The following is a 17,663-nucleotide window of genomic DNA, read 5'->3' as shown; positions in this document are numbered from 1 at the left end:
TAATCGGGTTTTTTTTTAGAGAACAGAAAGCAAACGGGCAGGAAACTCATCTGATATTAAGTGATATGCCCATGAACATTCCCAATCTCACAGCACTCGCGAATGCTTTGGCAGCCTTTAAATAATTACATATATATACATGATGATCCATCACGATGAAGGCACACCATGTTTTTTTTAATATCCGTTGAATGAATTGACAAAAATTCTATTATTTGTTGATGCCTATACTATAGTAATTAGTTTATTTTTGTTGTTCTCCTAATTAATTTCCTATACTTGTTATTGGTTCGTGTGTAAATTTTATTCATTTGTTGTGCATTCTTGAGAATTTAGAGTCACCTGTCTTGACAGGATTGTAAGTATGACAAAGTAAATTTCACGTTTATCATCAATGATTTAGAAAATTTATTTGGGCCAAAATCATAGTTATTAATGTGAAAATATGGGATCGCGTCAAAATCGATATTTAATACATCTGTCCTCTATTTAGGACACCAGAGGTCAGAACACGGGTCAAGCAGACTCGGCTTTGATATGTCAGTGACAGCTGTCTTATTGGAATACCGTGATTGCTAATATTTCATTTGGACAGTTTTAATAACTTAAATTTTCATATATAATTTAAACCATCCCCGCTATATCACTCGCGCCTAATATACTTTGAAACAATTTACGACTGTGTTGTACGCGTTTTTTTATTATTTCAGGAGACCCCGTATTAAAGGAGCACCGGAGGCAGACTGACCGACTCGGGTTGCTATTTCAAGCACCCTGTGCATTGGAGCACGAACAAGGCCTGTATACAATAGATATAGGGCGTGAAAAATTATCAACCGTTATAAATTATGCGCTTACATATTCACGCAGATTTAACGCCTAATAATTAAATTATATCAAATAGTATGATATTAAAAGTCTTTAGGTATCTTAGTAACTCACGCAAAGTTTGTAACAATAGACTCGCAGTTGTAGAAAGAAAACCTTCGGCAAATAATAAATCATAGGCTATTTTGGGGTTTCGGGCTTCTCGCTTCCTCTAACCTCTTCCATTAAGGTACGAGCGAGTGGGCAATGCGTAAACAAAAGCAGTGATTTGAACTCACTACTGGGGTTGATAGCCACACGCTAACGAAAACACTAGGCCAACAGCGTTCTATTACAGGGTTTTTGTTAGGGCCACATAACTTTAATCGTGTCATGTTTCATAACACAAAATATCCTCATACATTTCGAACGACTGACACTCCCAAGTCAACACACGTTCATGTCTAATGAGAAATAAACGACAAGCTACAAGATTACTGCACCTTTATGAGCTGTATATTTTATCTTTATATTAGAGACGTTTAAGAACTTACAAAGCTTTCAACTTAGTATATCACTGCTATAATTTTACCTTAAATCATCGTTACCCATATCCTACTGATACTGTCACCAGCTTACCTGAAAAAAACAATACATATCGTTATTAAAATAACAAATACTTGATTAACAATAAATATTAACAACAAAATGACTAAATCTGTGCACAAAGACAGAATTAAACATTACGATCTAACCTAACTGTAAAAAGCAATATAAAACTAAACCTTATTTACTAAATTACGTTAATAAAACGACAGCAAAATTAAAAAAAAAACATTCAACAAAATAGATGTTTTCTAATCCAATAGAGAATAACATCTCCAGCACATTTTTTCTGTAACATAATACAGGACTCCAGTAATGAAGCATGGAGCGACCCACTTCAATAGTTTCCCGTCGGGGACGGATGTCCGGAATCCGGATGGCGGTTCCTATCTCCTGCTACGAACGAAATTGCAAAGCGCGTGAAAAAATTCTTAACATGAAAACATTACAATAAAGCGAATTTTACCAACGTCGGTTCTAAACTAAATTAGGAATGTATATGTATGTATTGTATATGTATTTGTATTGTCGAAATTTAGACCGCAGTATAGATGAAGGTGATAGAAGACTACCTACCAGAAACGCATTGGCAAGATATTTGACAAATAAAAACAATCGTCGTGGAAAATCGAACTAAATTCCTACTTCGCGTCATTTCATTGCTTCAAAGTTACACTCTTAACTGTTTCTCTTAAGTATGAAGTTTACTATCAAACTATAATAAGTGTTTTGAACATAAAAATTAATTTAGCACCGCAATACAGAAATATGTTGACTTTTTACATATTTATTTCCAATTAAGTCACAAAATTCTAAACCAAAAAGTATGTTATATACTTTTTAACTTTACCCCAATGTATACACTTTCCGACCCTACATAAAATTAACGCAGACATTGTACCTACACACAGCATATACTATTATCGTCCGAGAACCCTTCTAGTTTGAAGAGCATTTGGAGAGGAAAACTGGAAAAACGAACGAAACAATTATTAAAAGAAAAATGAACTTTACTTTTTCAACTATGGAATTTCGCAAATTAATTTCACTCGAGTTGGCCGTAATTAAGAAATGCTTGTAAATACAAAGGAGTCAGAGAAAATTTAACGTGATTTCTCAATTTTTGTATGATTTACATAAAAATTTATTTCCGTCTCCGATTAATTAAACTCGTGTTTTACAATCTGATACTAATTCACAAGTAGAAATAGAAGGGAACGGAAGGAAAAAACTTAAACATAAACAAAATAAGTACACGACTATATAATTAACTTAATTTTTAAACGTAAAAGGAGACGCAACTTATATTATACATTGTCATATATTAAGTGTGGGGGTAGAGCTGTGTTTGCCTAGTGCGAATCTCATACCTGAGGTCGTAGGTTCGATCCTCGGCTGTGTACCAATGTACTATCTTTCTATGTGCGCATTTAACATTCGCTCGAACGGTGGAAAAAATCGTGAGGCAACCGGCTTGCCTTAGACCCAAAAAGTCGACGGCGTGCGTCAGGCACAGTATGATTATGAAACAGATGCAGAAATCCGATGCCCATACCTCAAAAGGCCACTGATTTTTATATATATATCGGGTGTTTGATATGAATTTTTGTTATGAATTGCATATACAATTATATGTATAAAATTCTTCTAGTATTACTCTTAAATTACGAAAAAAAATAACATTTACATGGCCAAAAGTTATGCTTGAAGATTTTTACACTTTGCAACTAATTTAAAGTTCAAAAACGTAGCCGATCTACCGTCCAATTTCACTCTAGACTGCAGGACAGTTACATAGCACACGTCCCACAAAACTAATGGGTCATATGTCAAGAAAATTACTGTTTCTTCCAATTGATTGTTTTTATTTTTCTATAATAAAACATCGTATACAAACGCATGCAGAGATATCCCTTATAAGTTTTGCTAAAGTTGTCAGAGCACTCCAGCCTAATTGGTGCGCTCAAAGCGGAACGCCATTAGGACAAACAGTGCTCCACTCTGTTAACAATGAACGAAAACACGAACATGTTACATCTAGAAGACGGATGTTTTAGAGTTTTATAAAAAATCTAGTTTAAAATTTTATACGAATACAATTTCCAACTATTAAAAAAATCATGCACACTAATTAGATAATTTATTGAAATTTCTTAATAAAACAATGCATAGCATATTAGGTTCTAGAAAATACAGTTCTAGGCTCAAATAAATGTGACAAACAATTAGAAGCAACTGATATGATAGGTAACTGTACTATTAATAAATATTATATTAAGATACCTAGCAATCAGATCCGTTCGATAATTAAAACTTTGCCATTGTGATCAATAATGCGAGGAATAAAAATAAAAATAAATGTAAGTAGTTGAATTTTTATAACATGTCCGTAGATCGTAAAATTATTTATTGAGAGCAGGTTGTAGGTATTTGAGAGCTAAATGACAATCTCAGTCTAACATTTAAAATGGCGGTAGTACCAGTTTCAGCCGCCGATCAAGAAAAGTATGTACCAGTGTACCAACAAAAACCCAATCGACGTTAAATGTGTCAAATGTACGAAAGCGGACAGTCCATTCCAACCGAATAATCACATTCGAAATTTAAAAATTCGCCCTTCAAAACCTGTTGTAAATCCACAGACTATAGTCTGTGGATAGGTATACCTAGCCAGGAATGCATGTACAAAGGGCTATGTTTGTGCTATGCGGGTACTCGGCATGTAGGTCACCTGTCTCGGTGGCTTGTCTCAATGCTGTTGCGGTTAGCGGGTTTTAGGCCACTCTTTTGCTTGGTTAATTGAAACTGTATTTGGGTTACTCTACCTCTATTTTCATACTAGAAACTCGATTTCGTAATATCTAGGTTTACAGCCTTTCGCTTAGATCGTGGTGATGATTCAACTACAATATCTCTATTCTTCACTATAGCTAGCTTTAAAAACTTATTTAACCTTAATTAATCTAATTAGGAATTTCATCGCAAACATAAAGTATTTATATGTAATAAAGAAATAAACATAAACAATTAATTCAAATATATAACGGCTTTTATAACAATGCCCAAACTGATTATATTCCGTCCATATTGATTCAGTAATTTTGGTACTAAACCTATCATTTCAAAATCAAAATAAATAAAACAAACAAACAACAATATATAAAAAGCACAGTAAAATGTTACGTATCGGATCGCGTGATTTTTGCGAATTAATATTCCTCCGACTACCCAAGTACGTTTTCAACATTTCCATTTCGCATTTTTATTAAATTTATATTCACATTTTTGTGAAATGTTTGATGCTATGATAATGAAACAAAGTTTTGTAAAAATGTACAAATTTCTGCGTTTCGCTTTAATCGACATTTATCCAAGTATTTATTATAATTTCTGGTTATATGCCTAAACCGATTTGGAGGTTTTCCTCTTTCCATCGTCTGATCGGAATCTGGTGACGGCAGCCTAGATTCTTAAATCAAATTTTAAAGACACACTTGAATATTTAAAATCGTAATTTCATAAGTTTGTTCATGGTTTAAGAGTTTACTACAAATGCTAAGGCATAATACCATCCCTGATACTTTGTAATTCCTAATATCAGTATGAACTTCAATACTATATTTTGTGTCGTCTATACAAATGGTATATAAAAACAGCATAAAATAGCTATCGTTATTGGTCATTACAGAGTACCACCACAGTCTACAGAAGGGCTGAACATTACTCGATTTGGATTGTATATTAAATGTGTGTCAACTATTACAAAAATTCTTTTGACTTCATGCCATCCTTCAAGCATTTTATTATTCACAAAGAATATACTCAAATTATGTATGGACCGACGTTCATTTAAAAACTACAAAACTTCATGCGTGGCAGTTTTATTAACCGAATGAATGAATTGGCTATTAAGCACATGCAGTTACGGACTTTCAAATTTGCAAATGTATGTAGAGTTTTTTCGGAAACCAAAAGTCCATTCAACAAGGAAAAGCCACAGTTTCATAAAAATTGATTCAATCGCTTTTTTATATATCCCAGTATAATATGGGTAAATAATTTTGATGTCGAAATAATTTCACTATATAACTTTAGTTTACACTACTCCATGCAATCTACAAATGCTAAATTACCAGATATTTTCCCTTGACGCCCATAGTCGTTAGTTTCTCGAACAAACACGCACTACGCCATTAAAAATCGTTCCATTCACAAATATTACAGTCCAGTTCTCATTTCCAAGAGAACGTAAATCTCCAATTGATGATATTATAAAAATACCAAAAATATATTTTATCATACAAGGGTTCAGTTTCATTCATCTAGAAGGGTTGTAATATGTATGTTTTTAATTACTTTACTATTCAAATGCTACATTCACTCTGTAATATAACAATAAATATCTAAAAGATTAACCTGGACAGACCAGCGGCCTATAATAATAAAATGTCGAAATTGTAAATTAAAAGCTTTGTTTGTCGTTGCCAATACATACAATAAAAAATATTTAAGAGTTGGAAGAGATCGCTAATAAGGGACATTAACGTTTAGCCATGACTCTGCTTTATTTAAGAACACTAGTCTAAGTAAATATAATTCAACAATAATCAAATTCATCTCTCACAGTACCACATGCGAATTTGTCTTTAAAGTCTGAGATAGGCCAAACCAGTCTTACACTATACACTACCTTTGACACTTCACCTTGACCATACGTCATCACGATAAAATCGATAACTTTGCTTACGTATTTTCTATTCTAAGCAGTCAGTATTTTATCAAGTTATCACTATGATGTTTTTTACCCCGAGATCTGTGTGTGTGCATTTATTTGACTGGCTAACCAAATGCCTAATGCTATTTGTTTTCAGAAAAATGTTAACTACGCTCTCGTTAGTTTAACCAATATATGTTCTGTGCTACGGAGAGAGCTAAAGAAACCTATATTTACGATTGTTATTAAATTTTATGCGGCTTTCCATGCATCGTAAATAATCTGCAGCGCGAAATAAGACTCGTAATTAAATATTTTGTTGCATAACTGTCAAAACGTGTATTTATTTGTCATCACGATCTTTTTTTCCGAAGAGCAAGGCAGATACCACGAATCTCAACTTGCTACGCACCAGACATAGCTCTCTCGCTTCATCCACTTTCACGACATGCCCGTAGGTTATGGGTACTTTTTACTTATCCCTTCTCCAGTACCTCCTGGACTTGGTCCATGTACAACAAGGTCTACCCAAACATACTTCACCACGATTGCCTGTATATCTTACTTTTTTATCTTCTTCTAATCCAATATTCTCAATGACCAAAGGACCTAAGCATTTCCTTTCATCACCTTATCATTACATTCTGTTTTACCCAACACTGCCCACTCATTGTAACCTATCTTATCACACAATGTTACATTAAACCTAACGCTCTCATATCCACGGCGTTTATTCTACTTTCATTCATACTCTGCCACACCCAACATTCACAAGTATGTTAACGTCGGGAAAAACACTCCCCTTTGTAAGGTTAACCTTTAATATTAAAATTGTATTTTAGAAAGTAATCATGTATACTTAATACATTGTTTTTTACATTATACGGCCAAGCTGTGCAGTCGGGCGCGCTGCACTATCGATCGACACTGACTTACTGACCCACTAGAAGCTCCAACGGCATCAATATTTCGATAGATTTAACAAATTTCGAAACGCGAATACAAAATGCTGCATATGATATGCAATTAAATATTAAAAAAATAATTTCAGTATGGAACTAACCATACACAATTATTTACTGCACAGATCTTTCGAAATAAGGTTAAAAAAGGTTAAGGTTGAAATAACATTAATTAAAAACTTATATAGTTTAATTAAATAGGATAGAATACACGAAAAGAGGAAATTTGACAAATACAAATGAAGATTTCTTGGTAATCGTCAGATTTTCAGAGCGTTTACAAAACCAATAATAGAAAACTGGAAGCATTTCGTATGGATAGGAGGTTAATAGGAAAACAGATAGTTCAAAAACAAATAGGATTAACTTCATGTTGCAACGGCAAAGGCGATTACACGAAATGTAGATCGCGTTGCAACTTACGTATTTAAGACATTAGTACTGTACTTAAAACAACAAAAACTGGGTCAAAACGTAGCCTCAATGCAATTTACTATAATGCACGAAACATCATAATCACACTCATACAAACAAAACAATAATTGCTGGACATATTTCAGCCACATTTTAGTACTAATTTTGGCTTACTTTCCTATATATCAGTTAGCCCGATTAACGACATTAATAAAGTATTTAATGAACTTAAACCTGCATAAAAACCGCAGTCAAAATTAAAAATTAAAATAATAGGAAACGGTCTAGACATTACTATCCCGCTGCAGTTCAAAAAGGCTTGCAAAAATTCAAAAGAGGTTTTTGAACTCTGCGCAATATTCAAGAAGTTTTTTAATTTAACTCACGAACTTTAATTAAAAAAATACTTTAAACATAAATCAAATACGATTCAGAAGATTGATTTATTATTATACGAATATTGGTTTAATAATATTTTCTACGTGTATAAGTTAATCAAAATATTTGTGGCGCACTGAAAACTAGCATAGTCCAGCCAAATAGGCTTACCCGTTTCTTAGCCATCACTACACCATTATCACAAATAAAAAGACGTGCTCTCCCCTTAAGCGCCAAAACGATACTGCGGAAGCAAGGGGGTTTAAACTTGATGTGGAGGTTAAAACAGCTTTACTACAAACAGAAATAGGTGAAAATACACTGCAATAGCGCATCGTAGAGTCGATTTTCATTTGATGTGAGACGGATTAAAAATCTCTTTCTATTGTTAGGGAAAAGCTTGCAGAACTGAAATATACCGAACTTTTAGAGGCTTAGGGTTGAAAATCCTTTGGATGACCGGGTTCATTGTAGTTGATAAGCCTCGCTGTATTTAATTCTGTATAGATTTTCAGTGCGCTAGACGTAAAATCTCTTACATGTGACGTATGCAAATTTCGATTTAGCAGATCAGTGACCTATGATAATATTGTTTATGTTCAACTCATGGAGGGTGATTTTTCCGACGTAATAATTTTCCTCAAAATTTACATTATTATAAGACAAATTTCCGGATACCATATAATATGATATAACAATGGTATATGTCTAAATTGATTAGAAAACTTGCACAAATTTTCCATTTACACACACGTATATTGGAAAACTGTTGTATACACAAATATTTCAAATTAAGAAATTTGATTTATATATCCTAGGTATATATCGATAATATTTAGTTATACCTTTTTAATTATTGAATTAATTTAAGTTTTTCTTACTTGCAGCAAAGACCTATCTCTAATAACTAAAAATTGCATCTTAAACAAGTCAAAGGGAGAAGAAACATATGCCAATATTTTAACCGGTTTACAGTTGATACTCTCATGAGTACCGTGAGTACTAGAATTATTACAAAATTATCCAAAAAAATATAAGTTTCAATAGTGATATTTAAACTTTATGATTTGTATCCTATATGCTATTCCTATAAAGTACACAAATTTAAACGATACATACAAGTCGACTAGATTATAATATAATAATGGGCCTAACATAAAAAAACACGCCATTTTAATGTGTCAACAAAAATCAAACACACAAATCCTATCAACGTTCACGTCACAAACATTTAGAACATTACCCAGTGTTTTGTGATTAAACTTTGTTAAAAACATTGTCTCGCTGGTCAAACAAAGCATGACCATGCAGACACACGGGCAATGACTGCGCCTGCGCGATAAAAAAATGGCGGCTACCTGTTGCTGAAATGTCAAAATCTGTAAAACAGGTTTGCACAGGCAACTCATGGTCCTCGCACACAAAAACACAACCTCCTAACACTCAACACTTGTCCGAGTAATATTTTCGCTACGAGCCGAGTTATTGCTCCGTACAAAATGCATTATCGGGGTATAATAGTCGTGTGACGCAAGAGAAGCCGTAGGGGAAACCAGCCAAGTTCAGTTGTAAGGGTGTTGTTCGAGGCGTAAGACCGCGCTGGTGATTACGATAATCTATTCATTGGTTTAAGTAATTCGTAGGATTACGTTTTTATTTACTAACATTGTAATGACAAGTTGTACGCCGTAAACGGCATAAAGTGAACTTGTAGTAAATATTTATTGGCCGCGGATTGCATTAATTATTTTTTATTTTCATACATTAGCTTGTACACAACACATTGGTTTCTGGATCCAAGACACGTTTTGCCTTCACCATAGCACCAAGTATTAATTGCGCATAGAAAGATTAATCAATTGATGTAAACCCATAATTCGAAAACACACCTCAATATTGAGTGTCGTATGCTACCGTTAAGCAAAATTAGCCATATGCATTCAGTTTAGTTATCACAAATCCAGTATTATAAGATTATGATATGATTTTTTTAAAATAATTATGTAGATATATTGTAATGATGCGTAGCAAATAAGAATTATATTGTCTGTCTTAGCTACCACGGAGATTCTGATTTTGCAGTCTGTAATAATTAAGTTAAAACGTTTAGGGCCTGTTTAACATTGTATGGATGTGCCAAATAGCTATGCAACACATAAATTATTCGAAAGATAAAAGTTCCAAATAAGATACTTCGAATTTCATGACGTATAGCGCTATCTGACAGTCGTGAAACGCATAAATACTATTTATCCTACCAATAAGTAACAAATAGCTTATTTGGAACTTATCCGGACATTGTGAAACAGGCCCTTACTGTCTTACGTATTTATTTTTAGTATTTTATAACTTTTATTTTTAGTGATTTATAATATTTAATCGTAAGACCGCAAATACTATACAAAAAACATTTAAACCAAAGACCGAAGATCTTGGATCGAAGAGAGCGTATCTGAGCGGGCCCAGTGGTTGAACTAGGCAGAATGTATGATGATGTAGAATGAATCGTAGACAGAATGCAGAAGCTGTAGCTGAAAGGCATCAATGGCGTGAGGTGGCACAGAACAAGTTGCGCTGAAAACGTGTCATATCGAAGGCGAAAAAAAACTTACTTTGATTGTAGTATCGCTACCAGGTGCTTAAAGCTAATATTGCTTACCTGTGAAAGAAAAAATATATTAAAATCATTATCCAAACAAATACACATGAATAGTGTACTTCTAGATTCGTGTTAACTAATTGTGAATATTAGTAATAGTATAATAGTAGATTAATAATAGTAGATTATCGTAATCTAGATTTTGTATTTTAACTAATGAAACCGAATAAATAGATAGATAGTTTAAATACTATTATAAAATATTGTTAAAAATCTTCAACAGTAAATTTTTAATCTTACAACAATCTGTTTGTTTTATGATAAAATATATATAATAAATTTAATTGGAATTCTATTTACGCCGAGACTTTTGCAACCATTTTGAGTTTAGCTATAGGGTACTATCCATACGATGTATTTTAGGCTTACAAAAATACGTTTTGATTATTTAAATATCAAAATTAATACTAATTCTGCAATTCCAAGCAAAGAGAAGTTAAAAATATTACGTTTTCTCCATGTAAGGAAATCAGATTTTTTACAAGAATTTGTAATACATGATATTTTATACATATCTTCTAGATTCTATCTTCTATATCCATTTAATTTTTAAGCAATTATGTACCGCCTGGATCACCTGATGATCCTACTTCGCTAATTATTATTAATAACAGCTAAGACAGAGGAACGCCGCACAAAGGAATAAAATTTGTGGAATTTAGTAAAAAGGACACAATTTTTCGACAAAGCCTTACACTGTGTTATGCAGAATTACACAACTATTAAGGGCACAATCGTTTACTTCTTTTATATCAGATACAAGCACGAAAGAAATCAATTAAAAATCTTCACAGCCAGTAATGGGCGCATGGAAGCACTTAAATCTAACAGCGTGTCGGGAATCAAACCCAATAGGTTCACACCCAATTAATTACATTTAGTGCTGCAGTCTTATCACGAACGACGGGTGGCGATAGTTGCATTGCGATCGCTAGTCATTGCCTGTATATAGAGCAGCTGTGTCTCTACGACGAAAACACAAGAACAAATTATATTCACAGTGTTATTGAAGAGCTGTTAACACCGATATATCATCATACACAGTGTAATACATATCTACTTATAATTAATTGGGAATGATCCCTTCATACATGTACGCCATATAACAACATAGTTATTGAAGACTAATTTCATAATAATAATAAAAAATTACCGATCCACATGTAGGAACATATATGTAGATTTTAATCAGTGAAAGAAATTTTAAATCAATCCGATAGTTTCGAGTTTTGATTAGGTAAGAGCCTCTGGTTTTCTGTATCAGTTTCATGATCATTCTTACAGGCAGGTAGTGATCAGCCTTCGGTGCCTAATACACTACATCGACTTTTTGGGTCTAAGACAAGCCGGTTTCCTCACGATATTTATCTACACCGTTTGTTGTTTACAACAGAAATATGAAAATTGTTAGTCGCTTCGTCGATTCAACAATAATTGGACAATAGCGACTCCTAGTCGTTAGAAATAATCCTTCGGAGCACTCCGTCGGTGCAATTGATCTATGAGAGTGAATTTATCTCGTACTGATTCACTGAAGCGCTCCCATAAAGTATCGAACATATTTCACAGAGATATTGTGTATTGATATATTAAATTAACATTATCATAATTGGATAGGTACTTGACGTAACACGTTTTTTGGTGTTGTACTTTTAGTTAATTTCAAATTATTAACCATATATATAAAAAATGTTATAAGGAACAAAATTTGTACAGATTGTACCTTATTTAATATTTTATTTATTTTTATTTATTAACACTTCGTTGCAAACCTTTATAAAGATAAATCTAAAATTTCTTGGATATGTTCAGAATATATTGAACCATATTCTAGATTATCCTATTGATATTTTCTACACTATATATAAATCACGACACGCTTACTAAAAGATTCCTATGTTTAACATTATATGTAGTTTTTAAAAGGTATTTATATTGGTAGTAAGCTAAACAAACCAGACAATTGCCTCCAGTAAAACTTTCTTCATTATTAAAGTTACTGAAAATATTTTTTTATTACTCAGAAAGACCTACATAATGAAACAAGGAAACCGACTGAATAACAATAGCATCAAACTTGACCTTGTAACTTATCACGATGACGCAACAACATGATCTCGTAGTGATACAAATCCTCTTATACTTCTCAATGCAGGCCAGTCATAAAATATTCCTTCAGGACATGATTTATTTTATTTTTTATTTATTTATTTAATTTATTTAGTGTTGTACAATAAAAAATCTAATTTTATAAAAACGTTTTACGCACAAATATTGTAAGTACTTTGCTTCTATTTTCGTTTTGTTGATAAGTAGAAAAGACGTAAATTTAATTTGATAAATAAAGTCTGAAATTTATACTCAAAACAAATTCGTGTTAATATTTGTTTTTAGACACTGTTTCAATTTCTAATAATATTCTACGTTAACTGTTTTCTAATCAAATGACGCACAGTAAAATACAGTGATAAGGATTTTGTTCAATATTATAAATTAGTAACAGCAAGGTTGTTTATTATCTTCTGTTATCATTGGCTACTTTTTTATCAATTATCAATAACATGTTACTAATTTCAACCAAGGTCCGACCAAAACAGAGCTACGTGGCATCCACTGTGCTATGATTACAAACTTTCATTTTAGTGATGCCTACATAATTGTGTGCAAAATTGTCTTAATTTTATACGTGTAGTTATTTCAACTGATATCTCAGTCTAAATATAAACATAGAGAGACGCTCACAAAATTACCTGCACAGAAGAACGTTGAGAGGCGGGAGACGTTGGTGTTTTAGCTGCGTTCGGCTCGGCTCTATGTTCAGCCAATACTCTGTGCTCATGTTTCGTCCCTACCACTGACCGTTTCACTTGTTCCATTCTCGCTTGAATAGCTTTCCTCGACATAACTTTAGTCTTTTCATCCTTTGTGCCACCGTCAGCCAGTTTCCTCATCAGGCGGGCGGTAGCAGCCACAGAATGCTGCTGCGTATCTGAATTCGTTCGGGCCAGACGGGTGGCAGGTCGCGGTGCTGGTGCAGTTGCTCCGGTGCTACTACGTGTCGTCTCATTTCTGTTGAATGGGACAACATCGTGTTCTGTGTCGGAATCGGCTGCAAGATAGCCACCACCGCCCACAGAAGACACTCCAGTACGGAGTAGATTCTCGTGTTCCGCATAACGAACTCTTTCATCGACTTCAACTGTACCGTTCTGAGCTCTTTCCAAACCCCGCTCCATTTCGCCAATCTGTCTTTCTAATTTACGCAAAACATCGTCTGATGGTGGCGTTGGACCATTATCCTCAGGCGATTCGGACGCTTGGAATGACTTTAGATGTATCGGATGCGCTCTGTTAAGTTCTAGGCGTTTTGGAGCGATTCCAGTTGAAGTTACTTCATATTTAGCTCTTTGGGGCTGTGGAGTCTTTTCTAGCATCGCTAATGACACCGGTGATGGAGGAGGTGCGCCATTATGCGATGTGATTTGATCAGGGGCAGGAGATACCCTCGGAGCCCGAAAACTCTTTCGCATGAAGTCCTCGCGAGTCAACTTCCGCTCCATGATCACTAGATTACCATTATACTTTTAACACTAAAGTCTAACACAACTTTTCATCACAAATCTATTAGTTTCCCATGCTAACACCTAAATAAACACATTTCGAAGTATTAAAAAAGATAAGAGATACCGATATAAAAAACGTGAGCAATTGATGAATTGGCGGCGATCGATACCAAAAATAACTCATTTATAAAACAGAAGATAGGTAACCATTGACATATCGAACATTGGAACCTTGACAAGTTAGTGCTGCCACAAAATCCAACACATTGAGAATTCTGATGACGCACAGACCCATTGTATTCGATACCTAATCGATGGTGGTTTATAAATAAATTAACGTCGAATATGGAGAAATCGATCAATTATTGCTTCGTAAATTTAATCCCGCTATACAGAGAGTATACCTTTCACCGGTGAAGACTTTATCAAGTAAACTAAAAAACGGATCACCTACTGGTAACGATAAATGATAAGATAAGCATCTACTATCGGATTGAAACAATTTATGAAGCTAATCGAGTATACTATACAACACTGTCGATACAAAGATGACAGAAATAACAGAAAGAAATGTGGTTTGATAGCAATGAAAAAGTTAATAAACTTTGAATTACTAATTCAATACAAATACATAACTTCAAATAGACAAGAATAAACCCTAATTGCCTATATGATGTCGCGTCCTTGGCATTAGTCGTTCAACAAGACATCAATACGACATTGTAAGAATGTGAACATACTAGCAAACATACAAGCTTGAATAGGGTTACCAGATGTTTTACTAAAAGGTTGTGTTTAACAATGTCTACATGTTCACCTTCAACTATTTGTATTGAAACATCATGACAAACTTGTTACAAGTTAAAACGGTGATAATAAATTTTTTAAACATTACTTAAACCCAATTACTATAACTTAAATATATAGTTCTGTATAAAAACAAATCACTGATCTTGCACATATTCAATATGTCATGTTAAAACCGACTCTAGTAACCCTAAACACGAAATAAGAGTTCCAGCGACGAGCCAAAGCGAGAGAGCCTCATCCGGACATCTGGAAAGAGAGAGATAAGAGATAGTTAGTAAAGAAGTTTCGGCTAATCACCGAGTACCCAAACAGTTGCCGCACCCAAAGCTCCAACCTGTAAGAGACGCACAGACACCACCCGAGTCAATAGGACGCACATGAAACAATAAGCAGGACAAAACATTATCAGAAGCCCAATTTATGATAGATAAGGCACTTATATACACCAATATATAAAAATAACGCTTTGTAGATACAAGAAACAACGTGGACTTGATCACAAACGACAGATGGCGAGCGAATGAGTCATGTCGCATGTGATTTGTGAACCCCTATAACCTTTCTAACTTTAAAAACACCTTTTCACAAAGTATGCCGTCAGTTACATAACGCTCAGTAATTTAGCGTGAAAAATATTATTAGGTTCTAAATATAAGTCTCACGTAAGGTTATTTATAGGATTTACTTATTAATAAAATTTATTTAAGGTATAGAAGACGTATGAGCGGAAAGCGAGTTTCTAATGAGCGTTGACTACGCTGGTGGTAATGATGGTATTTACAAATGCACTATAAGACTCAATCAGTAGTATTAGCCTTTTTTGTTTTAATTTTTATAATTGCATACGCGTGGTATGAACAAATGTTTAGACATCTTTCGATCGTTATTTTAAACACAATCATGTATATGTATCTTGTGTATGTAACACAAGAAAAAGTATATAAGGTAAGTATAAGAAATGCATACAAAATGCTTCACTTTGTTACAAGTATAAATAGTCCGCCTTTATAGCGAATGTAACATCGCTCCAACATTTAGTTAGTTCGCGTGACTGCTACGGATAACGTGGAATAATAACCGATTTCTAATTCAAATGAAGGTCATTGGGCCGCTTGATCGTGGATTTACCTATTTATTACATTTCATTGATCACTGCCAAGAAAATAAAAATCATACTACATTCTTCGGATCATAATCTCAACACAAACTATGTCTAACGTCAAACATATTTCCAAGTCATTGTTTCACTAAACAAAAGAGTCCGATTAAAAGTCTTCGTCTTATTTTCATCTCATATTCCATTTAAAGTAGCCGTCGGTAATTCAAGCCTTCCCTTACTGTAGGAAATCATGCAACTAATGGCTGACCGCGATTATGCAGCGTATTTCACAATATCAGAGCTCATTTTCCAATGCATTATATTACATACCGCAATACCACCGCGATACCGGTGTCTTTTTGCATGAAATTGCAAAGAGAAAAATCACCATCGATCAAGATACATAATACACACCTAAATATAGTAGACATTGAACATGTTTTTGCTTAAAAGATAAAAGAATTAACACATTCTGTGTACAAAGCCTCAAAGTTGGTAAGACATATAGACATATGGAACCGTTAAACAGATTTGAACAGTTGAAATTATATATTACTGTTGCAAGGTAAGCCACTTTCAAATCTAAAATAGCGGTACAAAGAGCTTGCGTAGAAATTACAGTAAGACCCGACGCCGTTTATTCAAAACTTTAAATCACTTTTTATAATTCAAATAACTCGTTGATACTTGGAGTATTGAATTGTAAGATTTTAAAGGTGACATTGATTATTTTTTAAATTAACATACTCAATACTTGGCGAGTAAAAAAAGAGGCGGAAAGTTTCTTGCCAATTCTTCTTGCCCGCTCTACGCCCTTGACTTGCAAACTGGTACAAAATGTAAATATACAATTCATTTAATTTTTTGACGTTCATAAGTGTACTTGTTTACCTATATGAATAAAGATATTTTGAGTTTGAGTTGGACTGTTCTGCCATAGACACTTCAACCTGAGTGGATATCTGTGATTATTATTGCACACAAACAAAACATCATTCAACAAAATTTTAGACACTTCGATACGCTTAAACCCTTCAGGACCCTCAAAGATAAAAGGACGATCAAATTCTTCTACCTAAAAGCTTCTTCTATATGAATAAAGATATTTTCAGTTTGAATTTATTTCACTAAGTTTTACTAAACTAAAAAAGGGCGGACCATGCACACCAGATGGAAGGCGTGAAAGTTATCGATATTTAATATATATGAACTTCAGTGTAAGGTTATATGGTTGCCAAAATGGTTCTGCGCTAACTAAGAGACAGAGAATAAAATAGCCTAGCATCTAATTAAATGTGTCAGTGTGGGCAGTTCAACGCAATTATTGTAACTATCACAAGAGCAAATAGGCAAACCATATAAGAATCAAACATTACATATTGTCCTACGCAAATTATGCCAAAAATGGTTCATTTAAATGGTATATTGTACATTCAAATTGTGTCCGTAATCTGATCGGCGGCATTTTTTGTATGACCAAACCAGTTTCGTTCAGAAACGTTTTTCAATTCGCGTCTCCAGTCATCAGACATCGTTTTAAACAGAGAAAGAATATTTAAAATCACGTAGTAGTAAGATGAAATGATAATATAAGAGAAAGTAGGAAGTTATTAAGAGAAAGAATTTCCTCTCTTTTCCTTATATGAGATAT

General features: G+C 33.7%; 1 protein-coding gene across 15 annotated transcripts in view; it reads right to left on the bottom strand.

Annotated features, from left to right (window-relative positions):
• Positions 1-17,663, bottom strand: part of LOC111002933 (MAP/microtubule affinity-regulating kinase 3) — a 129,970-nt gene that overhangs the window by 30,901 nt on the left and 81,406 nt on the right. For 12 of the 15 annotated variants that reach the window (XM_045629378.1, XM_022273224.2, XM_022273226.2 and 9 more), the window contains exon 2: positions 13,291-14,184. The exons of the other annotated variants lie outside the window; for them this stretch is intronic. In XM_045629378.1, the coding sequence (XP_045485334.1) occupies positions 13,291-14,100 (810 nt within the window). In that variant the 5' untranslated portion in view covers positions 14,101-14,184. The remainder of the gene's footprint in view (positions 1-13,290; positions 14,185-17,663) is intronic. 15 annotated transcript variants of the gene reach the window in all.

Source organism: Pieris rapae, chromosome 9 (assembly GCF_905147795.1).
Source record: "Pieris rapae chromosome 9, ilPieRapa1.1, whole genome shotgun sequence".
NCBI lineage: Eukaryota > Metazoa > Arthropoda > Insecta > Lepidoptera > Pieridae > Pieris > Pieris rapae.
The sequence above is the reverse complement of the archived record's forward strand: the minus strand, read 5'-3'. Positions and strand labels throughout refer to the sequence as shown.